We start from the raw sequence: 26,192 nt of genomic DNA, 5'->3' as shown, positions 1-26,192 counted from the left end.
ATGCAAATAACCTAATCGTGATGCAGGCTGCAAAATCTGATGGGGGGGGGGGGGGGGGGATATCACCTACTTGGTGGAGGTCTGCACTCTCTGAGTGCTTTTCTAGTTGGTTCTATTATTGTCTCGATAACACTCTACACTCATATTCGACTTGACTGCAAAAAACACAAAAAATAAAAAATGCGGTGCCGTTTCTATCTTTCCATAAAGAGATTTCCGTGCGCTGAACACTAGGGGGCCTCCTCCGTGCACTATAAGGAATTACAGACACAAAACAAAACTGTGAGGAAATGAGGCGTTAGGCAACAGTGTGTTCCAATACCAGTATTACCAGTGTGCCAGAAAAAGATATAGTATGTCCTAATACATAGCATGTCAAATGCAGTGTGCCAAAAATACATCTGGTCCGATTTTGCAGTATGTAAGCCAGCAAAGTTTTCTGGCTGTTCTGACCCACAATCCTCTGCACAGTGGAAAATATGTCAAATCAACTGAGCCACAAACAGATGTCAGTGTGACAGCTGTTTGACAGCTGTCAGAAGGCACAATGACAGTTGACAGCGCATCCAAGCAACTGATGACCAGTCGAACAGTAATAACAGGAATATTGATTGTTTAAGTGAACAAAATAATCATAAATATTACAAACAACAAGAGGACATAACTATGAAAATAACAGTGACAGAAAACTGCAGATGTATATTCACTGTCACAAATATCATATGTTCTGACACACAATCTGTGCAGTTATAACTTTGAACTACACACATTGCAAAGTAACAACAGCAGAGCTTTTGCGGGTCGATCTCCATCTGTGGCGAACTGTGAGTGGCATTTGTTTTTCCTCCAAGGTAACGGATATAAAAGCAAGAGGGTCAAAGTTCAGGGTGTAATGTTATGAGACAGTAGTATGTCCCGATTGTGTGCATACTGCATGCAACAGTATGTACTTTTTAAGGGCAGCTGCAGTACCTACTAAAAGTGAGAAAAAAAAGTATGCGATTCAAAACACACATGCCCAGCGCTAAAAATCTCTTGATGCCCACTGTGCCATTGTTTTCCTATGGAAGCTGGCGTTAATGATGCCATCAAGGTACTTTTCGACTTGGGCGTCGCGTTGTGGGCTTCACCGGCGTTTTGACGCAATGCCGAAAGTTCAATTTTGTTGAACTTCGACCCCGTTTGACGCTGACCTTTCCGTGTAGAGCCAGTGATTTTACAGTAGAACACAGGCGGGGGGCGAGGGCGGAGACAGGGCACGGAAAAATTTAAAGATCCGACTGCAAGATGGAGATGATCAGCATTGGGTCAAGTGCCTTAAGTCTTATACATACACTTAAATTTAAAGTGCCTTTAGTTGCCTTGTTTTTGTGCTTTCTTTGAATACCATCCATGCCCCTGACAAGCTTAATCATTCTTCATAGCAAAGAGAAAACAAAGCATCATAATAGCTAGGAGTGATGGGAAAATAATCTACAATCATTTATTTTTATTTAGGATTTATAACATTGCAAATACAAGTTAAACTTTAAGTAGCCTGGTAGATTAATAAAATCAGCTGCGTGGCATTAATTTATCAATACACGGACACAATTATCATTTCTTAAAAATTATGTAAATCATTAATATAGCAAATATAAAGTAAACTTTTGGTAGCCTACTAGTATGATAAAATGTATTGTTTTGTCAGTCCACTAGATACATTTAGCTGCAATAAAAATGACTGAAGTGAGATGAACACAAAAAGGTTTCTTAGATAAAAACACATGGTAGCAGTTCTACTTTGGGGACATAGTTGGCAGTTGAAAGAGCGTACAAAAAATAAACTGCAATATATGTTATCATTAGCAACATTTAAATCCCAATAATATTATATCGTGACTTAAAAATCATCATATCATGGGGTGTCTGTGGTTCCTACTCCTATCAATAGCCCCTGTGAACCATTCTTACGGTAAGGGATGAATTTTATGTAGTTACATGTACGTCCAACCCTTTTTGTTATCATAATGTTGCATATTTATGCATGCAGATAAAATGATAATTGAAAGTACCGGTCAACAAAAGCAAGCTATCTCAGAGTGCTGAACAAACAAACATACAGGATGTGCACACTGCTGAGTACAGTCAAATGTTTTTTCATTGTTCCGTCTCCATCTGCATGCTGGAACTGAAATGAACCAGTGACTGAGAGGTTAATGAGGGTCTGCACATCCATATTGGGTGGACAATGTATGATAAGCGGCCTTTTGTATCACAGTTCCACAACTTTAGGACAATAAAGTCGTCCTCTCTTTATTTCTAACATAGAGACAAAGCAGCCAAGAAGTGTTTAATAGCCAAACAGCATTTGCGACTTTATGTGCCAAGTCAGTCACAAATGGCCACAGCTCATGGCTGACCAAGGAAGAAATCACATGTATGGAAGTAAACACCCTTAAAATAAAGTCATCACTTTTATTTCATCGTCACGGTTTCATTTCAAATCCAATGTGTCGGAGCTAACACAACAGAAAATGTGTCGCTGTCCTAATACTTTCTGACTTCACCGTGCACACACACGCACACACACACACGAGTGGTGTTGACTAGATTAGCAACCCTGGGGCAAGACTGCTGGTACCTTCTCAAGCCTGAGTTCACGTCGCTGAGCATTGTCACACTGCTGGTACACACTCACTCTTGCACACCCCGGGGACATCAACCCTCTTAGACCTCTCACCCATCCACACGGGGTTTTGAACCTGCCTGTCAGTCACTTACATGGAAAATGAGCGGTGGGATGGAGGGACGGATGGACGGATGAGCACAAAATGAGGTTTTGGAGGCAGGGATGGGTGTGGGAGGGATGGGAATAGATCGGGAGAAGACAGAGAATCAGAGAGAGACGGAATACAGGCAAGACTGGGGTGAGGAGATAAATGGAGAGAGGCAGCTGGAAGAAAAGTGGAACAACAGACCGAAGGGCAAATGAAGAGGAGGAAATGGAGAGTGGTGGGATGAGGTCAGAAAGAAAAGACTCCATTATGTGCATGAGTGGCTGAATCATTGCTTCTTGCCACCCTGCTAAAGCTAACCAGCATTCCCGATCTTTAAACTTCGAGAACATGGAGCGGCATCACTTCGTCTGAGGGGGGCTCTGTTTTTATGTTCAGTCTGCAGGTGACCAGTGCTTTGTTATTTCTTACGTGTTAACTGACTGGCTGGTGGCTTGAGAGACTCTCCTCTGTGTATTTCTTTACTGCCTAGGAATCCATTGGTACCAACCATGCCATGCTAGCTTGTCAGGAAGGGGGCGAAATAATGCTCCAAATTAGGCTCAATCTTGATGAGTAAAAAACAGGGTGTCCATTTTCACAGAGACCTCTCACCTCAAGATATCTGAATGAAAATGGGTTGTAGGAGTACCCATGAGTGTCCCATGAAACTTTACAGCCTCAAACTAGGAACTTTGGGCATTCAGAAGATGTATGGCTTTCAGAAGTTTTAAGAACAGAAGTGTTTGCCACCAAATCCAAAAAGTTTCTGATACCAAATCACAGCATTTTCTATGGTATTCCTTCATGCCTTGGTGTCTCAATGTGATATTTTGAAGGGGTTTTTCGATGATTTTTATCAGTTCTCCAGTGGTAAAAATGCTTAAATTTTGCACCAAACCTGTATAACAAATGGTACCAACATCACAGACTGTGAAAATAATGGACATAGCTACCGTGACGTCACCCATTAGTTTGTGGACTCCTGTTTTGAAGCCTTGAGTTCGGCATTACTGCCATTGCAATCTTGGTGTTTTGGAGCCAGAGATGACTATATTTGCGCGAGAAGATGGTGCTGAGGAGCGAGGGGTGGATCTGAGTAAGAAGCCGAGGACACTATCAGTAGATAGCCTGTCACTCAAAGTGGTCTGCGTAACTTTAAGCTCTAATAAAATGCAAATGTGTGAGTTATGTAAAGATTCACCTTCCGTATTGGTGTCATGAAGGGGGAAATTAGGGATAGAGACCAAAACCATTTTTTGTACCAGGCTGTAAACATGTTTCATTTTAACATGGAGGTCTATGGGGACTGACTTGCTTTTTTTAGCTAGCCTCAAGTGGTCATTCAAAAAAATGTAGTTTTTGGCACATCTGGGTTGTCCTCATTTTTCAGCCTCGGAGGCTAGTTAACACAAAAACTGCTGCAACAACCTGAGACCTAATTAAGCATGAGAATGACCATCATAAACTTTCAAAGTTTGAAAAGGTGCCTTACCAAAGCACAATATTTATTACATATGTATGACTTGGAAAACTTGACACATAGTGCTGCGCTGAAGGGCTATATCTGACTCAGAATCATGTCATTCAAATAGGATTACGATGGTCAACACAAATTTGACTATTTGCTCGTTTTTTCCATATAAAGTTTGACAGTTTGATAGCCTGGAAATCCAGACCCAAATCTAGAAAGATTTAGGGTCTGGCTATGAGTAATGCAAATGGACCAACTCGAGGGGCGGCACCAAGCATGTATTTGTAAATCTCACTGCACGCAATTGGATAACACGACGACCAATCAGAACAATACACGGGGTGACGTATCCAGAGCTTAGCTACCAGCGGAGCTAACTGGCAGATTAGACTCTTGCCGTATTCAGTCGACAAAACAGCAAAAACGTCCTTCTTGCAAAGGAAAGATTCGAGCGCCGTCTTCTGTTCCTCTTTTAGAGAAAAAGCCAAGTCTAACTCGTTCATTGTAGCGGCCAAAGCCGTTTCAAACAACTGGTGTTCATCCGTAGCCATCTTGCAGTGTTTACTGACTGATTCCGGACCTCGTCGTCACAGCGCTGTCGTCATCTGTTTAGCTCGCCTCTGGCCCGCCTATATCAGATACACCGATGTGATTGGTGCAGCTCGGTTCCAACGGCATGGGTAATGAACATCATTACTGATTGCCAGAGTGACTCGCTGAGCAAATTCAAATTGTGCTCTCGTGAGAACTCTGGATTTCCAGGGTAACAGTTTGACAGTGTTCAGCGGGATGATTATGGTGACAGCAGCGTTCATATAGTAATGTGCAACAATTCAAGTTAGTCCTCCAGGTTAATGCATGCTACCTACGCTAACGATGCATTGCAAAAGTGCAACAACCTTTTTCCGCACACACTAGGTACCAAACAAAAGCCACAGACTGTATAGTACTGATTTGCTGTGAGCAATAAATTCACAACTTCTTAGTGTCGGGGAGATTAATGTGCAGGCACCTGCTGTCTCACTCAGACTCACATTGGGTCTGGGTCTGCAGCTGCCTCTACAGGAGAGCAGCGTGGAAGTGAGGAAAGCTCACTCAAAAAAAGAAAGACTGTTTACAGTCGACTCTTCAACTTTAAGAAGGCAAACCTACTGAGCTGCATCTCTAATTAATCTTCAGGTTCCCAGCTTTCAGATGATGCATACCCCCTCTACGTGGCATATACTGTTGACCTGCTATCTCCCCAAATTGTAGAGAAACATCTACGAGAAATCCTTCTTGCCCTCTGCAATAACCACCCTGAACAAAATAGACACTGCATGTTAATCTGCTCTCAGTTGCTGTTTTTTTTACATTTGTTTTAAATGTGTTTTGAATGTGAATCTTGTGTAGGGTTGAGCCTTGTCAAAGGAGAATTTCTGTCGCTCTTGGGACAGACAATAAAGTTTATCTATTCTATTCCTAAAATTGGGGCCATGGAGGGAGGGGTGGAGTAGAAGAGCCTAAACTGTGTGACATGTGTCAACTTCATGAAAAAGCCTGAATAGCGACACAGTTACTGAAATAGCATTGTTGTCCTCAACAAACAAGTCAAGCTTGTTGCTGTCAGTACAAACACAGACCACAGACGTAGCCATTTCAGACGTGAGAACTCTGTGAGAACTGCTCCACCTAAATCCAGTGCTCAGCTCTTTCTGTTGCTCTTGCTAACAAATACTTGAAAAAGGCTTCACCGGGGCATTAAAGTTTAGCTTAGCTAACGCGATAACCACGTGAAGATGAGCACGAACTGAGAGACATTTTTACACATCTGAGAAGTGTATAAATAACGTGCTGGGCAGGGTATCACACTGTGGGCTTATTATAGCACTGAGTCAAATGAAACCAGCCTAACACACACCACGGCCCCACGGCTGAGAGAAGACAAAAAGGTTTCTTTTCTACACAAGGCACAAAATTGAAAGGCTATTCTTGAAAGGTGTGATAGTGGGAGGGAGAAGTGAAAGATGGTGAGTGATAAAGAGAAACAGAGCAAAGATGGTGAGGGCAGAGACAGAAGGAATCAGCACCACTGCTATGAGAGGTCAAGTGGCTGTTTATAATATCGATTCAGAAGAAGAGAGGAAGATTCCTCTGAGGTCCAAAGGGATGTTTTATAAAATGGACTGAAGGAAGGAGCTAAAGGATGAGGGTATCTGGGGAGGAGGGTTGGATGGTAGCATTTGGACTGTCAGTGAGAGGAGGTAAGAAGTCATAAACAGAGGGGTGGAAAGATGAGTCAGAGAGGGAGAGCAGCCACACAGAGGTGGACATCATAGATGTGCTGCAGTGGTGATCTGCAGTGTGTGTTGTCAGTTGTTCCTTCCAACTGCCAACGATGATAAAGGTCACGTGACACAGGAAGGTGGCTGAAATGTCAGTGGCTAATTGCTCCTGTCCTTACTCTGAAAACCCACACCTCAACTTAACTACTTCTAAATGTGGTAAAGCGGCATTCAAACCTTTGGTCATGACAACACGACAACCGCCATCTTTGGCCTTGTAGCATCTGCCTGGTCTCCACATAAATAGGGTTGGGAGATATCGCCAAAATGTTACCAGGGTAAAATAGCCCCTTTTACACTGCCAGATTTTCCACAAATGTTGGGCCGTTTTGCCGGCAAGCTGTGAGCGTTTAGACACACAGAGCCAGATTGGCGAGTTGATCTGAGGTGCCCAGTTTTCCGCCTCGTAGGGTAGACATATTGGCGGAACCTTTTTGGTTTAAAAATACAGAGGTGCCCTTCCGCAACAGGAGGGGCTGTTGATGACTTGTGGGAGGAGCTGTTGATGACGCCGCACGTGCAACCCACTGGCGGTGGATAAACAGGAAACAGCTGATAGCAGGAATTAGTGAGCAGCTAGTAGCAAGAGAGAACGGTGAAGGACGGGCCGACTTATGAGAGAATCCCCGAAGGACTGACCAGCCGCAGCTTCCCTCCCACGTCACTGTTTACGTCACACGCTGAGCTACAGGTTTTGTTACTTGCTCACGCCCCCCATTGCCCCAAAAAAGGCGCATTCTGTATGAACAAAAGTAGGTAGGCGGCATTTTGCTGCACTCCCTGATTTTGTTTTTATACTGCCAATGCTGAAAAAAGACTGATTGGGCTTTCCTGCAAATTTGCACAACTCCTATTTAAAAAGGGCTAATGAAAGTCAAACCATTAATTCTTTGAAGTTTAAAAACTGATTTTATGCTCCTGAGAGACACTTGAGGAAACCACACAGTTCACAGAGTGCTAGAAAGCCCTACAACCAGGAAATGAGTTAGCATTTTAGCACTCCTGGTTCCCTTGTCTTGAAGTCAAGTGCTTTTTGGTTAGATGCCTGAAATAAGGTCTGTGGTTAACACAGGCTTAAGAGACTACCACATTTCATTCTACGACACAAAATACATCAGTAAATCTGACGTTTCGCAATCAAAACAACAAAAAAGACGGACAATGAAGTATCGTGGGATCACTTAAACCAACCACCACTGCCGATGAAAATCTACCTGACTTGATTTACATTACCTATAGTCACATTTATTCACGTTACGTCATTCAATTCCACTGCAATAGCCACAACAAATGGAACATTAACCTGCTAACTAGAGATGCAGCGATCCAGCTTTTTCAGTTTCGATCGCCTCAGGTATAGGTTGCATTTTCCAATACCCGATCCATCTATTTTGATGATATCGGGGCCAATATTTGATCCAGATATCGGATCAGTGCATCCCTACTGCTAACCTACCCTTAACATTAGATGAGTCAATGACCCATAAAGCAACTGTAGCTGACATTTTGTGGCATATTCAGTCGTGGGGTAACCTGGCGCCATTATCCATGGTCAAAACAATACTAATAGTAACTAAATCCACCTGAGTGGGCAGTTGGCATGGGACCAATATGGAACCCATGCACAATCGCATATAGGGCCACTTTTCAGCCTGTTTAGTACCCACATGGGCCCCATGTATATCATTTTATCACCAAGCCCTACACATGAGCATCTCTGTTCTACTCACATTCAAAATGCTACCAGCAGGGCTTGTTGGGACACACTGTGATCCCCCTGAACACTGCAGGAGACACGACACAGAGACGAAACACACACACCTAATCAAGCAGCAACAAGCCCTCAGTTAAGTAGCGTAAAGCGGCGTGGGCTAATTGGATGAGACCGTGTGAACACATCAGTTTGATTTCCATCCCAGCCAGTTTATACAAAGAAACACAAGCGAAGACAAACGAGACATAACACTAACTCCTCTGGTCACACTTGGCCTCATCACACCTAGACTGTCTCCCGTACAGCCTCGTGTATATGCTCACCACACAGACAATCAGAAACTGTCGCATCATTGTTATCAATGTTAAATTTCCACTCGCATCTTTCCATTTTAAAGCAGCTCTCCACCAGATGAGGTCTGAGCCGTGCTCATTATTAATGCTGTCTGTACACACAGATAAGACCTAGTAGTAGTATTGTAATGGCTCTATGGAGCAAAGAGGAAATAGTTTGTGTTTTTGTGATGCAGAGCAAAGTAGCTCCTGCAACAGCAAGGTGTGTGCACCAAATAGTAAATAGTTCACAGGCAGCTAATTCAAGCATTTACCAGATAAGAGGAAATACTAGCAGATAAGAGGAAATACTAGCAGATAAGATCCACAGTGCAAAACACTTCCTGTTTGGCAACATGTGAGACTGTTGTGAGATCAAATGTCAAAGGCAGAAGATGAACTTGATTATTTGTGAAGTAAATATGTACTACTGTACTTAAACAAGCTGCATTAAACAACATGGGGTTATAAGCACTGATTTGTAGGTGATTTGGGTGAATTGTCTCATAGAGAAATGAATGTTCCTCGTGATTAACATCAGAACATGATGTTCCTCTCATGATATCTGATGAAAACAACAGTGTACATCAGACAACAAGAGCATGTTCCATTAAACAGATCTAAAAGAAGAGCCAAAAGTTTAAAGGCAGCGCTGACAAGATGTAATCTTTGCATCTAAACATTTTGAGTTTGATGTTGTAAGGGGAAATCTCTCAATCAGATAAAAAGCAGTAAGCGGATGTTCACGATGGCAGTTGAAGTGTGACCTGGATTCACCTTTCTATGAAGACTGAAACTGCCGTCTGTCAGAGAAGATGGCACCGTGTTAACCACAATCTCAATCACTTCAGAAAACTGCTGCGTAGCAAGTAATGAGGGTAAAGCGACAAAATAGATTCTCACATACGGTGACTGAATGAAAATCCTCAACATGAGACAAAGTTGGTTTTATGACTCTGACAGTCAGTTGCTAGTTTATTTAGGTGCACAGAGTTAACACTAATGCACTTTAATACAGCAGCACAGCAATAAATCCTACTTTCAGAATGAGTACATGTTCAGGTTTTGTTAATTCCTCTTACAGAGGTGCTGATTCAACTTTACTATCAGTGTGAAGAATGTTGAAGTGTTGCCACATTCGTTCTGTATATTACTTGTTGTATATGTTTCATTTTCTTATGTTGGTTTAAGGGAGGCAAAGACAATCTGTGCACTCCATAATCCATTCTGCCATGCTATACTATAGCACAGATGCGTTAGTGCCGCAGAAGTCCTGTGAGTATACTCGCAGGCGCTTGACTGTCCACACAGGCAGCGCATTTCTCCTGCGCTCTCCGTGCCGGTTAAACATCGACTCCACTCGTCTGTTCCTGTCAGTACTCGTTTTTTCATTTCAACAGGTCATTTTAAACATGGGTAAGTCCATATTTTAATCGTATTTTATAACGTAATAAGTTAATGACAATTTGTCATTGCATGTCCATGTATTGAGCGTGTTGGATTAACACTGAATGAATAGGGCATATTGATCTGACCATTTTATTTATGTAGTCTGTAGGCTCGGTGACACAAAATTAAAATTGTAATGAAGTGATTAGGGTATTGAAAAATGTGTTTGATTATGCACTGTTGTGTTATTTTAAATTATAAACATGGTATTTTCTCCTCACGTTCCTCAGTGCATGCTGTTGTTATTTTATTTTGAAAATTGGCCGGATTCTCTCGTCTTTTCTGTGTCCGACTTCCTGTTTGGCACGATCCGCTCTATCCAGCTTGACAGAAGCGCTCGCGGCTTGCGTGAAAAATAGACCAGACGCCGAACTGAAGCGCTGCGGTGTGTGGATGTCTGTTCATCTTTTCGTTCATGTCCTTATTAATGCACACTTTATAACTTGCTTGTTGGATTTATTAAAAATGAACGAATGAAAACTAAATGTCTTTGAATATCTTTATTATCATTTAAAAACAAAAATTAAAATGACCGGTAAAAATAGATTATGACCGGATTTTTATGACCCTGTCGGTCAAAATGACCCAATACATAGTATGTCAAGTCCAGTATGCCAAAACTACCAGGATGTTCTACTATGTCCAGTCAGATTTTGCCGTATGCAAGCCAGCATGCTTTTCTGTCTATTTTAACCCACAATCCTTTGCACAGCGGACAATGCGTCACATTGACTGTCAGAAGCTGCACTGATGGATGACAGCACATTCAGTTGACTGATGACCAGTCGATTGGTAATAACAGGAATATTAGTTGTTTAACTGAATAAAATAATCATAAATATAACAAACAACTAAAGGGCATAAGTATTAAATAACAATGACAGATACATGTATAGCCTCTGTAATTTTACCATAAATATAATATGTTAGCAGTAATAACTTATTGCATCAGAGCTGCCCAGGTTGACCTCAGTCTTGGTGAAGGGCATTTTGCTTTATCTCCATGGTAACGGGTGTGTGAGTAAGAGGATCAGAGTTCAGGGCGCAATGCTACGAGGAAGTAAGTAGTATGTGCTGACATTGCGTACTTTTTAAGGGCAGCTGCAGTACCTACTAAAAGTAAGAATAGAAAGTATGTGATTTGGAACGCACCCCATGTTCTTGTCTGGTGGACAATAGAGGTTTATTCTAACGCCAAGAACACACCATGCACTAGCAAAGTGCGGCCTGTGGCGAGCTGTTAAAGAAAATCTATGTCTATGTTTGATTCTTTAGCAAAGGGCAGCCAAACTAAACGTTCGGGACAATACAACTTTAACCGGCTAATCGCAGCCACAGAATCCCAATAGCCAATAAAAAGAGTCTGGTGACTCTTGTGACATGCTGACCTATATAACAAAGACTTTCTTTCCTCCTGAAACACGAACACACTTCCTGGCCGCAGAAAAATCTAGTTACTGTGGTAAGCCGCACTTCGCTGCTGCTTGGTGTGTTCAATCAATTGTTTTGTGCTATTTTTCATCAAAAGTGTTGTTGAGGACTGTTAAATGTGAGGATACGATGGCTTGCTTTGTCATAGTGAACTGGACGCCCTGCGTGACTGGACTGTTGGTTGATTAAAACAAGCTTTTTAAATACATCACCTTGGACATCTTTCGGCTTCTTCGGTATGTTTGGCTAATCCGCCTGGATGTGCGCGGGTGGAAATCATTTCGCAAGACAAGGAATCTTCCGTTTCTGCATTTTACTTAACTCCAGCAGTGCTGAACATACAGCCAGTGAAGGCAACTCCGCTGGGTTGCAGTCTCCAGCTAGCAAGCTAGCGCAGTCCATGCAATGTGCCACGAGCACCGTTTAACCTTTACTGACTGACTCCTGCTCAAACTTGCTGTCCTCACACGTCATCTGGTCAGGTCAGCTAACCAATCAAAACGTTACATGTAGCAATAAGGAACATTTGTAAGGGAAGAGAGGGGGGACAGACTTAACTATTGTGAACTGCCATACGCTATTTAGTGACATTTGATAGACAAAATTGTTCCTCGATTAATTGAACAAATAATTTTTAGATGATTTATCAGCAATACTGGCGACGTATTCTGTATGTGAGTTGGAATGTGAGAGGTTGAAGAAGCCAACTTAAACTTAAACAACTTAAACCACACACTGCACACGCCAATCACAGTTATGGTCATGTTTGCTGACAGGCTTAAACCGTATGTTCTATCTTCATTATCACACTGATAAGAAAAGTTTTACATGACCCATGAATGAATAGTTGCGGTTTACAAATTAGCACACACTAAAAAGTGATTTTAAAAAGGTTGCATCAGCTGTTAAATAACCCCATGAAAGGCTGACATTGTAGAGTCTGAATGTACTCATAAACAGCAACTACTTACGCGGCATGATCCCCTGGTTAACCAACTCCTCTCTGGACCTTCTCTGTTGTAGCTTCAGCTGGAGAACTAAACACCAAGACAGAGACAGACAAAAAAGAAGTCAGTGAGTGCAGAGTGAACAGACAGCATCGTCAAACCAGCCACACATCCTCTCTACCTCACTTCCCAGCCGCAGAAAACCACAAAGGTAGTGACATTACTCATAACTTAGGTGCAAGTGAAGAAAAACACTGAATAAGATGTCTCTCTGTATGAATGTGAGACATAACGCTGACATCTGAGGGTTTCATCTACCATGTTGGCTGCTGAAAATGAGTTCTCTCTGGTCCTCTGTGAGAAGACGTACAAAGTTACACGTTACACACTACACAGGGAAAGGAAACACACAAACATGAACACACGTATGTGCAAAAACCGCAGCACAGACACGCTGACAGCTTCCTGTTTCAAGTATTTGATAAAATAGCAGCACACACACTTCACTGCTGCATGTCTCACATCTCATCACCACAGAGGAGTAAAATATGTGACAGAGATACAGGCAAGGAGACTCACATGCATGTGTTTAATGTCATCTGAAGGTTTATCAACGCTGCCACGAGATTAAGCAACTTTTCAGACTCCCTCGCTGACTTTATTTCTACTTTTAAGCAACTTATTCCGACAATCAGGGAAAAAGCGTGAATAATACTGGACTATATCATATTATATTTCATTCCCATGGATGCTGCGCAGAGTCACAGTCCATGGCTTTTCTGCTGAGTCTCCAACAAGTGCAGGCCATGTGGCAGGGAGGACTCCACTGAGCTTTTTTTTTGTGACTGAGCTTTCATTGAGAATTGTGTGCAGAAGCAGATTAAAGGACTGGCACAGTTAGGTGGCTTTCGGAAATCACACAATAATACAAACTCACTATTCAAGGGATCAGTGGAAGACCAGAGACTCATTATGTTCTGTGGAGTAAAATTTATATCTGTCTATGAAGTCTGGTGGCTTTGAATTTCCAGTTTACAAGGGCTGTCTGACGGCAAGGTGAGGCTGTGAAAATACTCTGAATACAGTGTATGCTTAAACTGAAGTTTTTAGGTGTTGCTGTTTTAATCTGCCTAAAATACGTTTTGCTGCTGCCCTCGTCCAAATCCACCAGACTCCTTTGACAGAAACTGTCATGTTATCTCATGTGTCTCATGCCATTCAAATGCTTTGCTGAAGATTCTTCTGCTGAAAAAAGTAAAGTTGTGAATTGCTTCCATTTCTGTCCATACTTTCCATTTCTGGAGCCCACACTGTAACCAACTGCACTCCCTGAAGAAATATTATCATATTTTTGGAGAAATGAAAGAGTGATTCCAGAGAGAAGCAGACAGAGGGGTCTACAGTCTGTGTTTGAAGGATATATCCAGGATGTCAAACTGACTCAGCAGCAACAACAGGTTAAAAAGACAAAGATAGTTAGAAGCTAAAGCCGAACTATAGGCTACAGATCACAGTGTAAAAGTGAACCACCACATCACTGCTGATCGCCACACAAGACAATGAATATAAAGGGAAACTTTGCTCATATTGAACCAGCTGTGTGGCATCGATGAAATGTGTTTGGCTTCAGCCCCGTGCCGCTGCCAGCACCCAGACAGGCAGGGATCTCTGGAGGAAGTCAAACAGCGTTCATCTGCGGACACTGTGATGACACACAGCTGGTTGAATATCAGCAAAGTTTCCCTGCTTCCCTTCACTGGTTCCTGTACAGCAGGGTCGGTCTTTGTTTCACTGTTATAATCATTAAAAAGCAAAAGCAGCATGTGTATACATTCAGTAGGCTATATCTTCAGTAGCTAGCTAGCTAACCCTACACTTTTCAGGGTTTGATTTTGGTTTTGGAACAGGGAAGAAACGTATATCTTTTTCCAACGTCTCCAGGTAACGAGTATCATTAATACACGACGTGCCCCAGGCACAACATTTAGCTCCAAATCCACAACACCAGCCTGAAAATGAAGGAAATCTGAGTCAATGGAGCACAGCTGTGTTGTTGTCGGACCCTGGTCTTTTCTGAGCAGCCCTACATGTGTAAATCCATCTTTTTGTTCAGGTGTACGGAGGCTTAGATACCATCAAGTTTCAACCATCATTAAAACTTCTAAAGTTAAGTGATATTTGCATTCTGGGGTCACGGCTCCATGTCCACGCGCCCAGAAAAGCTATCAAACTTGTTCTGACTCACCACGTTCTGAGCCGACCGCACATTTTCTCATACGCAGACACATCAGCAAAAAGTTTGAGGACAGAACTTCCAGAATGAAAATATAAATTGTCAGGAAATGATCTTCTGCAGATGGGCAGCTGCTGTATATCTGGGTCACAAAATCAGCATGAAAGTGTAACAAAATATGGCATCTGGAAACATTTTTGGTTTAGGGCTCTTTTCCCCCCCACACACACCCTGACCATCTGCAGTTACAGTATCAGCTCACACCTCAGCACTGCAGAGATGAAGCTGAGGTGTTCAGAGATTTTATATGTTGTGGCAACTACCGGTAATGACGTAGAGCACATAGCCTGGCACACACTGTAAACTGTACACTGTTAATATGAAATTACATACCAGCTCCTCGTTTCATAAACATGCACATTTAGTGTACGATTCTCTCCCTCCTCTGACGTAAGGAACACAATGTTTTAAGTCTCACAGAGTTTGAACACAAACCCTCGCTGCAGCCTCATTCTGTTTGATCGGAGCTGATGAAGGACAAATCCATAAAGTCGAAATTTACTGCTGCCCCTTCTGGGCCGAAGCCAATCACCCCAATGACATTCAAACTGTAGCTCAACTTTCCTCAGCACAGCGTTCTTATAGCACGAGCTGAGACACCACACGGGGTCATTTGATCAGCAGTCAGATTGAAGCTAGAGTGCAGGACTTTTAGATATAAATGAACGTTTGTTACGTTCAAGCTCTTGCAAAGTTCACTCAGTGCTGATTAATATGGCCGCTGGTAAAGTTCTCTGTATTTCTCAGGATAGTAGAGTTTGGTGCTGGGTGCCTGTGGTGACTTTCCAGCACAGGAGCACCAAAGTGATAAATTTTACATCAACCAGTCGGAGCTTGAGGCAGGAGAGATTCATTTATTGACTTTATGTCAGATTTGTTTCATTTTCATTGTATTTTTGGCAACGCTTTAATTTGTTTTCTCAATGCTTCATCTCTATGTGAGTGATTCTGAGTTTGTGGTATGTATGTATGTATGTGGCAGATTTCATGATTTTAGACTCAACTTGACAAAATTAAAAAGGACTTGCAACTTGACTTTGACTTCAACACCAGTGACTAGTGACATCAGTGATACTTGAGCTTTTTTTTTGCTTTTTTAAAATACTTGATGCCTTCCCCCAAGCCAAAAGATGAATGTGCTTGATGAGTGACTTTGTTTGAACCAATGCAACAGCATCCAATCAAGTTGCAGGAGAGAACCATAAAGAAATAATGTTATGTTACTGAGTGGCAGTTCGGAAAAAAAAGATACCGCGTACAAAAATGATGTGGTGGTCAACAAAATCAAAATGCAGTATGCAAAACATGTGGGTCAGACAATAAAGACAGAGACGCAACAACTACCAACAAACTTGTTTTAACAATTAAATACACTTTTTAAAAAACACTCAAGAATTTCACAAATTTAAATATAATATATATATATATTTACTACTCTGTTGTTAAGATGGCATTAAATTTGAGGAAGAGAGCGTTGTGACTTGCTTGGGACTTGAATGCAAAGACTGGAAACATACTCGTGACTTCATTATTGTATCCTATCTAGGGTTGGGTACCATTCATAATTGAACCGATACGGTACCGGTACCGGTATCTGGAATTCGGTACCGGTACCAAACGGTACCTTATTTCGGTACCTTTTAACCCTATGGGCCCTAGGCGTTTTTGGGGTATTTTTACTGCCTTTACTTTTAAGCTCATATCACAGTCATTATAAAGGCTACATACACATGCTATATCTTGTTTTTTTCAGGAGAATCTGGGCTATCCAGATTTGCCATCATTCCATGTCCTCCTATGTGCCTGTATTTTATATTAATTTTTATATCAATGAAAAAAACAAATCTGTGTGACTAAATTCTTACATTTTGACATGTATCTCAGCATAGCAAGTTGGAAAATGACATATTCTGCCATATATGAAGAGGGGAGACTCTCTGGAATCTGGCAATATAAGAACCATGATGGTGGGACATTCTGTCACTTCACAGTTGTCCAAAACATGTGGTTTGTGCCAGGTGGACATGATTGCCAGGATTTTCTCATTATTGCAAGAAATTCCATTGACTCATTCACAAGTCAAAAATGTGTTTTATCTGAAAGAAACATGCAATATTTACATCTAAGATCATAGAAAAATAGTCAACCAAGTGCAATGATGTCCTCCAAGATAATATTTGTTTTTCAGTTTCAGTTATATATTGGGGAGACATTTTGGGCATTGGTGGGGGGGCACGTGTCCCCCTCAATGTATATGGTGACTACGGCCTTGTCAGCATGCATAATTAGGCTACAGTTGTCTGGGTGCACAAAGGTGAAGTGGCTGGTCTTGTCATACAAAGTTTGATGGAGTGTCAACTGGACAATATGGAGATATTTGCATCTTGAAAGCCGGACTACAAATGTGGACAGACAGGGAGAAACACACGCAAGCCTAAGACGTGGTAAGATACGATATTCCTCACTATATGAAGTGACTGATAACAAGATCTGTATAATGGATTGTAAAGAAATTCGTCAAGTTTTTATTTTGTAGACAATTGATCTGGATTTATAGCGTGATGGGATGACAGCACAATGATATGTGTGGTCCTGCGCTTTCATGTGATATGCGTGGTATTTCTGTGCGAGCCTGCGTTCGCGAGTAATCCATCCAAGAGTAATGTGTGTACAAAGCTGTATGAACGCTCTGTTATACATCATTTTATTGTAATTTTTCACTGTGAAAACATTGGAGTTCCGACAAGTGCTTGGTGTTGTCGAAAAGCTACAATTCTGCTGTTTCCGCTGATATGCGTGGCTTCTCGCTAGGACGCACGGTCGCGGAGAAAATCCACAGAGAAGAACGGTGTGAATTTGGACGCACTATGTGTCCTTGGGGCCCATAGTCTAAACTTCTCAGTTTCAACATTTTATTGAGAACATTTAGGAACAGTGCTGCACGTTAACTTTTGTCTGCACGTTGTTTTTGTCGCCATTGTTGCTGAGTCTGAGGTGCGAGTCATGCGCTCTCGCTCCGCCTCCACCTCAGGTACCGAAATTTGGCACCGTTTCATTTTAAGTGAATCAGTACTCGGTAGTACCGATGTGAATCGGTACCAAGTACAAAAAGTACCGAGTTTCGGTACCCAACCCTAATCCTATCAGACATTTGTGTGAAACTTTGTCATAATTAGCATAAGAATTCTTGAGTTTTAGCCAAAAACATGTTTCGTGAGGTCACAGTGACCTTGACTTTGACCATCAACCACAAAATTCTCATCAGTTTATTCTTCAGTCCAAGCGGACATTTGTGTCAAAACTTAAATTCCCTGAAGGTGCTCTTGAGATATAACGTTCACAAGAATGAGACAATGCAAGGCCAGACTGATCTTGACCTTTGACCACTAAAATCTAATCAGTTCATTATTGTGTTCAACGTTTGTGCCAAATTTGAAGAACTTGCCTTGAGGTGTTCTTGAGATATCGTGCTCACAAGGACGGCACGTACGTACGTACATACCTAGAGACAGACAACCCAATAACATAATACCTCCGGTTACGGCTATCCCTGGCGTAGAGGCATAAAAAGACTTGAAGAGAGTGCTCCTGGAGGCAGGTGACATGAGCCCCTTTTACACTGCCAGATTTTCTGCGAATGTTGGGCCATTTTACCAGCGAGCTGCGAGCGTTTAAACACAGAGCCGGATTGGCGAGTTGATCTGATGTCAACTCAATCAATTTTCCGCCTTGTAGGGTAGACATATTGTCAGAACCTTTTTGGTTTAAAAAGAACCAGGCGGACTTCCGCAACGGGAGGGGCTGTTGATGACTTGTGGGAGGAGCTGTTGATGACGCCACACGTGCGACCTACTGGCAGGAATTGCCCTCCTTGTTCTCGCAAACGAAGAGGCCATTAACCGTCAGATGACGGGGACAGTGAGGGACGGGCCGATTTACAAGAGAGTCGCTGAAGGACTGACCAGCTGCGGCTTCCCTCCCACGTCACTGTTTACGTCACACGCTGAGCTACACCTTTTGTTACTTGCTCACGCCCCCCATTGCCCCAAAAAAGGCACATTCTGTATAAACAAAAGTAGGTAGGCTTCATTAGCATTCATTTGGAGTCGTGCTGAATGTAAAGCTAACATTCACTCTCCTTTTAGCTCTGTTTTGGTCTCTTGAGGGAAATATCTGACTCTTTAGTTGCTAAAAACTCCAAAATGTTCAGTGGTTAAATTTGTCTGCTGCTTGGTGTTGGGCAGGAAGCATACAACGGCTTTCTTAGAGCTTTTTTTGCTGAAAACAGCTGCCAGCTGCGGCCCAGAACAATAATGAAAGCGGTTAGAGGGAAGCAAAACAGTAACGTTGGGTGCTGGAAAACCAAAACAATGAGCCTCAAGACCATTTAAAGTTCTGTAGAGCTGAGGGGGAACTGCAGAGTCGGGTTATAATTCTGTAAGCTCATAATTACGAGCCATGAAGCAAAGTGATTGCCCTGTTAGTCAGAGAGTTGGGATTGCATTAAAAATGATTGTAATATAAACGCACTGTGCACTGTGTGGAGCACTGGCACTATTAGTTTGCCCACAACCTGCCTGAAACTGACTCCTAAACTCCTGTCTACACAGAGACATTATCGTTCACAAACCAAAACGTGACTTTGTTCTTTTCTGTTGGTCTCTGTTGAGTCAACTTCAAACAGCTAGCTCATTATTTCCACATACATGCCCCTTAAATCTGACGCACTCAAACAACAGTGCAAAGAGCGCTTATCTTTCTCATGCATCTGCCCCTTTGCTTCCTCTTTTTCAGTTATCTCAAGTCTACATAGCTGTTTACACCTTCAACTCTACATTCGTGTTTTTAAATGTATGTTTTTCTACACAGCAGAAAAGATCTGTGTGTTCTGACCTTTCAGCTCTGGTTGGTAATAATTACAGCAGGCTCTGTCGCTGTGGACTCTAGCAGGCAGACTCTGCAGACAGTCCCTCTGTGTGTCCTACAGTAGCCTGAGATAAAAAACAGTCTTCTCCCTTTGATTTCTGTGATGAGGATGTGGCTGACGCAGAATGGTGCAGTTTCTCCCCACAGCAGCAGGAAAGATTTAACTGGGTCCTGCAGGCAAACACGGCCAGACCAACAAAACAAACACTAACACAGATACTCATTACACGCATGCAAAACATACACGGGAGTGCATTGTAATTGTGCAGAAACAAACACGCACATTTTAATACCTCAGCTTATGGCTGCGCAGTGTGAATATACACAAACAATCATGACACATGCCCCCCCCCCCCCCCCCCCCCCCCCCCCCCCCCACACACACACACACACACACACACAAAACACTTGTTTTCGAGGCAGATGATTTGTGCCAAGAGATGACAGGCAAGTGATGCAATGTGCTGATACAGAATCTATTCTGGGAAAGTGTGTTCATTGTTCAAATGTCACTACATAACAGCGAGTGTACCTTCACTCAACAACAGTTTAAAGTAACACTTCACCCACAAAATGACCATTTAAAAATCAGTCATGTCATGTTACCTTAAGATGCTGAAGGAAACTTTCTCTTTCTAACATTCCTCCATGGAGATACCAACCATATCCATTTACTGATTGATTGGGAACCACGTTTAACAGTCTCATTACCCAGTCGTATGCTCAGTACTGCCCAAACACATGCATTTTTGCTAAAACCTTCGTATTTAAAATTGAACTTTTAGCAAAACTGCATGTGTTTTGGACGACTGGATAAATGAGACTTGGATTATACTGCACGAGTTGTGTGAGAGTTTGTGAATGGATGTTTCAGTATAGTTTGCTGCTGTTAAACATAGTCCCCAATCAATTAATTAATGAATATGTTAAGCGTTTTCCATGTAGGCATGTGATAAAACAAAGTTGTCTTTACAAAGTCAAGGTTACATGGCATGACTAACTGATATACAAGTGGTATTCCTTTAATGCAGACCATGACACATGACCATCAGTCTGTACAAGCTACATTTAAAAGAAATCATAGATTGCTTGTTCAAAGAGTAAACAATGCAAAAACCTTGTGAAAAAATATAAACTCTGAATTTACAGTTACAACTGCAAGTCGGAATGAATGCAAATACCGGTTTGTCATTTGTGAGATTTCAAAGCAACTTGAAACAGGTAATCTCCAAATGATTTGTGCCCAAACTTCAGGCACTTTTCTTGCAACAAAAACTGTAACTTGGGGCACCCAGCAGCTCAGTGGGTAGAGCAGGTGCCCCATATACAAAGGCAGTGGCCCTGCCACAGCAGTAGTGGTCCTAATTCCAGCTCGTGGCCCCTTGGTGCATGTTTTCCCCCTATCGCCCACCTTCACACCTCAAAAAAGCCTAAGTTATTCAGTAGGACAACTGTCTGATCATGAGAAAATATTGCTTGCATAAATATTGCAGCAACTACTACAAAGTAGTAGTCAAAGTCAGTTTAATCTTTTAAAACACTGTTTCAGATTTTTATTGACTGGAATTTGTTAGAGGGATATTTTGCAGATTTTCAACCAGCTCTGTATCATAACGTTGTGGGTAGTATGTGAAACTTAACTGTCGCAAACTTCCCTCCATTTTACTAGCACCCAGATCTTCCTGCTCATTTTTTGGCTCAAATATTTGCTGGTGCTGTGGCTGTTGCTCAAACTACAGATAGTTCAAACTACAGATAGCACTTCCACTTTTTTGTACACCACCACTGCGGACACAAAGTGCATGGAAGGAGATCCTAGAGACCACCTCCTCTCTCAAACTCAGACCAAACTCAAAACTGTAAAACTAGGCAGTGCTGATCAAATATGAACCAAGATTCTGTTAGTATTGCCAATTTCTCTCCTAAAATGTCTTCAGAAACATATTTCAGTGCACGGTTTGGCTGTAAAACAAGAATTTGTAAACAAGCAGCGTGCGCCACAGTTTCTTGTATTGTAAACACACAGCCTGAAATACAGAGATCAAACAGTGAAACTAAGCAGTGCTGATCAAGTGCGAATCAGGATTATGTTTCTGCGTTACCTATTTCTCGTCTCAAATGTTTTCAGAAACATATTTTAGCTTACTGTTTGACTGTAATTCAAGATCGCTTGTTATCAGCCTGTTCCCATGTTGTTTCCAGTGGAAAAAAGTTTGCATTATGTCACTGGTGTGAAGCAGTGCATTCTGGTAGTTGTAGTAGTAGTTGTTTCCTGGGCTAAAGTAAATGCCACAGCCCCTTTTCTCTGTTTTCTCTGGTCATATAGCAGCAATTTCTACTGCTGTCCAGTCCAGTTTTAAGAAAAGACCATCCTTCCAGCATCTTCTGAGCCACGTGAACTTATTGAATCTTTAATTTGCCCATAATCCATTAATTAAAATTGTTATTAAGCGCTATACAAGTGTAATTCGCTTTCTGTCAACTCTTTTTCATACAACACTACAGCACTTTCTCTAACCTGTGGTTCTCCTCCCTCCCCCTCCTGTCCTCCTGTCCTCTCACTCACTTTTCTATTTGTGTCCATGTTGTAACCACTTGGAACCCAATCCCTCTGGACAGCCAGATTAATTAAAGGAACATTACTGTAAATTTCCAACACACACATACGCACAAGAGGAGAGACAGTTCAGTAGTGATAACTTGTAATAATTAGTCTCAGCCTACCTTGGTTATAATTATGTAAATGTATCTCATTGTTCCCACAAATGATGACGAGGCCCATGTGTCTCTGTGTAAAAACACGCCAAGCCACAATCCACAGAAAATCACACTGTGCAACGTACAACTGTAACCACCACATCCTGTTTGTCAGCACCTTACACATCACACACACGTTTCATTACACATATCTAACCAATACCAATTGCTATACAGGAGTTTCAAGTATAATGTCAGTTTAAAATAACAATAATTAAAATAGCCTTAGATGTTATTTCAAGGGGTTGGCTCAACCCATGTTGTTACACTTTAGACTTCTCTGGAAGTTTCTTGGAGTTCTCAGAGTTTGCCCTTTCCTAAATCGGTCCAAACTGCTCTCAGTCCAGCTACTTTGGTCTGAGGCCGCTGCAGTCAACAGGTTGCTGAGTTCATGTGCTCAAGGCAAAGTGTGTGGTGCTCGGGCTGGCTGAGCCCCAACTGTAACCCAGCCACTTGTAGAGTATTTGATCCACTTAGCACCTGGACCCAGAAAATAAACCTGGATGACACTCAGAGGAAGGCCCATGCACTTAGAACAGTCAGTGCAGTTTGTTATATGCTGTTTTTTAAACTGATTATACCCTGCAAGTATTGCCTGAGTGTACATTTTAGCTAATTACAGCATTTGTTCCCTAACATCAACCCAATGGCCAGAAAAAATGTTGGCATTGTACGTTTCAGCAAACAAAGGATACGTTACATTTGCACATATAATGATGTGGATGCAATGAAACTTAAGTTTCTTTACATTTCAACAACACTGGGGTAAACCTGTCATCATGTCTTGGCTTAAAATCCCATAAAATACATTTTGGGGGCAGGTAAAGCAGCAATGGCTATGTAAAACAACCGCTTTTCATGGCACTATCTCCGCCAACGGAGCGCTACAAAACAACCACTTTTGGAGCCAATAAAGCTGCCAGAAAAACACAGACAGGATGCAGATGCTAAAAACACCCATGTTCAGAGCTTAAAAAGCTGCTGAGAAAACGCAGACAGGGTGCTACAAAACACCCACATTTGGTACCAATAAAGCTGCTGAAAAAACAGAGGGTGCTACAAAACACCCACGTTTGGGGCCGCTGGAAAAAGACAGGGTGATACAACACCCATGTTTGGAGCTTTTAAAGCTGTTGGAAAAACACAGACAGGGTGCTACAAAACACCAAACTTTGAAGCCTAAAAAGCCACTGGAAAAACACATGAAAAGTGCTACAAAACACCCATGTTTGGAGCTTATAAAGCTGTTGGAAAAACACAGACAGGGTGCTACAAAATACCCACCTTTGGAGCCTAAAAAGCCACTGGAAAAACACAGAAAGGGTGCTACAAAACACCCACTTTTGGAGCCAATAAAGCTGCCGGAAAAACACAGACAGGATGCGGATGCTAAAAATACCCATGTTCAGAGCTTAAAAAGCTGCTGAGAAAACGCAGACAGGGTGCTACAAAACACCCACATTTGGTGCCAATAAAGCTGCTGAAAAAACACAGAGGGTGCTACAAAACACCCACGTTTGGGGCCTAAAAAGCCGCTGGAAAAAGACAGGGTGATACAAACACCCATGTTTGGACCTTATAAAGCTGTTGGAAAAACACAGACAGGGTGCTACAAAACACCCACATTTGGGGCCTAAAAAGCCACTGGAAAAACACAGAGGGGTGCTACAAAACACCCATGTTAGGAGCTTATAAGGCTGTTGGAAAAAAAAAAGAAACAAGGTGCTACAAAACACCCACCCTTGGAGCCTAAAAAGCCACTGGAAAAACACAGAAAGGGTGCTACAAAACACCCATGTTAGGAGCTTAAAGGCAGCTGGAAAAACACAGTCAGGGTGCAAAAAAAACACTCACATTTGGAACCTAAAAAGCAGCTGGAGATACACAGACAGGATGCTAAAAACACCCCTGCTTGGAGCTCAAAAGGCTGTTGGACTAATACTGATGGGGTGATATAAAACACCCATGTTTGAAGATTAAAAAGCAGTTGAAAAAACATAGACAGGGTGCTACAAAACACCCACTTCTGGAGCCTAATAAGCCGCTGGAAAAAGCCAGGGTGATACAAACACCCATGTTTGGTGCCAATGGAAACACAGCAATGATTTGTTAAAACAACCAGTTGTGTCGAACAGTTGTCTGCAGCTTTGCAAGTGTCTCACCTGTGTGACATGCCACCACCATCCCCTCCATCCACCGATGATGAAGTCAGCTCACATACTACATTTCTTTAAAAGATTGCTATGAGAGGTGTAAAATGTGCTAATGTAACTCATTCACTGTTTGCAGAAACACCAATATTTTCTTCTGCCAACACTTAAGCATTAACCCAACAAGCTACATACATTTTAAAGGCATTGCCTATGTTGCAAGATTCACTATATCCATGATATAGAAATCTTCAGGTACTGTACACGTGCCGCGACCATGACACACGACAGGTATCTCACCTTGTCTGAGACTCTGACAGGCCCGGCGTTCTAACTCAAACCGTAGGGCTCTCTCATCCTTGTTCCTGCTGATTGGCGGAGGCTTGAGCGGGGCAGGGTCAATGCGGACACAAGGCAGGTGCTCCAGCAGCGCCATCAACCCAGGAAATTATTTGGAAGGAGACTTAGGCACAGGTGCAAAGAAAACAAGAAGTAGGAAGTTGGCTACAGCTGAGTCCAGGTGTTGGATTTGTCACAAGTCTGTCCATCCATAGAAAAGAACAACGTTATCCTCTTTGACGATTGCTACGTTACTGTATACAGTTGTTATGAGTGAAAACGTTTCAAAGTAAAGTATGAAAAGAAGGGTTGTACAAAGTTTCTGAGATCAAAGACCATCAAAAGACATTTCTCTTCCCCATCAGGAAGTCTTCTGAAAAAACTCCTTGATTATATTCAATGAAAACAATGGAAGAGTCCTCTACAACTTAATGTATCAAAGTGGTGAAATCTAAAAAAGCATCTATGAGTACAAAGCTACTGCAAAGCTTTTGAAGAGCTTCTGCTGCGTTTGCTGCAGCTACAGGACTGACTAAGACGCGTGTGTGTGCTCCTGTGTGTGTGTGTGTCAAATGTCGGTGAATCCGTGATCAAGCAGTCTGTCCCAGCTGTTGCTGTACTCAGTCACTCAGCCGCTGACAGACACAAACAGGCGCACACGAGCACGCACACAAATACACATATGTTCTGAGCGGGGCCCCATTCCTCCTTGCCAAATTCCTCTCACTTAGCACTTCTGATCTGAGTTCAGTGTGGTGTCGATGATACGCACCTGTGTGAGCATCTATCTGCCGTCATGCCTTCAGGCCTAAATTCATTACACACACAAAAACACCACAACACCTGCTTCCACTCTGCGTGTATCATTTCTGTCTGCTTTTTTGTCTGGCTGTCTTTCAGCCCACCTGTCTGACTTTTGCGGTTGCCGTTTTCTGCTAACCAGGAACTCAGGAGCTTGTCTAGTACGGTGTAGTACAGGAGAGGGCACCAGCAGCACCAAAGATTGTCAGATATTTGAAATGTAGATCACCGCGGCAACAACCAGCAGTGACACAACAGGTTTTCTAAACAAGCCAGTCGCATTGACGTAAAAAAAAAAGTTGTGCAAATGAAAGAAACTGAAGGAAAAACACGGAGCACCACAGCTGCTTTAAAGCCTGCTCTGACATCTTTATATTGTCAAGCAAAAGTAAAAGAAGAAAGGGGTCAACAGGCTGCGTAGCGAAAGCAGCAGCAGCATTTTCTTCCTCTCAAGTCTTCCATTTAACTTGGCCAGTGAATGCATTAATGCCTAGTTCAC

General features: G+C 42.2%; 1 protein-coding gene across 7 annotated transcripts in view; it reads right to left on the bottom strand.

Moving 5' to 3' along the window:
- LOC117269069 (myocardin-related transcription factor A-like) overlaps positions 1 to 26,192 on the bottom strand; it is a 71,343-nt gene that overhangs the window by 26,078 nt on the left and 19,073 nt on the right. For 4 of the 7 annotated variants that reach the window (XM_033645910.2, XM_033645913.2, XM_033645911.2 and 1 more), the window contains one exon: positions 12,452 to 12,517. In XM_033645910.2, coding sequence (XP_033501801.2) covers positions 12,452 to 12,517 — 66 coding nt within the window. Of the gene's footprint in view, positions 1 to 12,451; positions 12,518 to 12,608; positions 12,726 to 12,745; positions 12,831 to 24,853; positions 25,128 to 26,192 lie in introns of those variants that run through there. The other 3 variants (XM_033645912.2, XM_078161192.1, XM_078161193.1) reach the window with 3 other exon arrangements.

The sequence above is a fragment of the Epinephelus lanceolatus genome, chromosome 18 (genome assembly GCF_041903045.1).
Source record: "Epinephelus lanceolatus isolate andai-2023 chromosome 18, ASM4190304v1, whole genome shotgun sequence".
NCBI classification, from domain to species: Eukaryota; Metazoa; Chordata; class Actinopteri; order Perciformes; family Serranidae; genus Epinephelus; species Epinephelus lanceolatus.
This window is presented reverse-complemented; position numbering and strand designations above follow the sequence as displayed.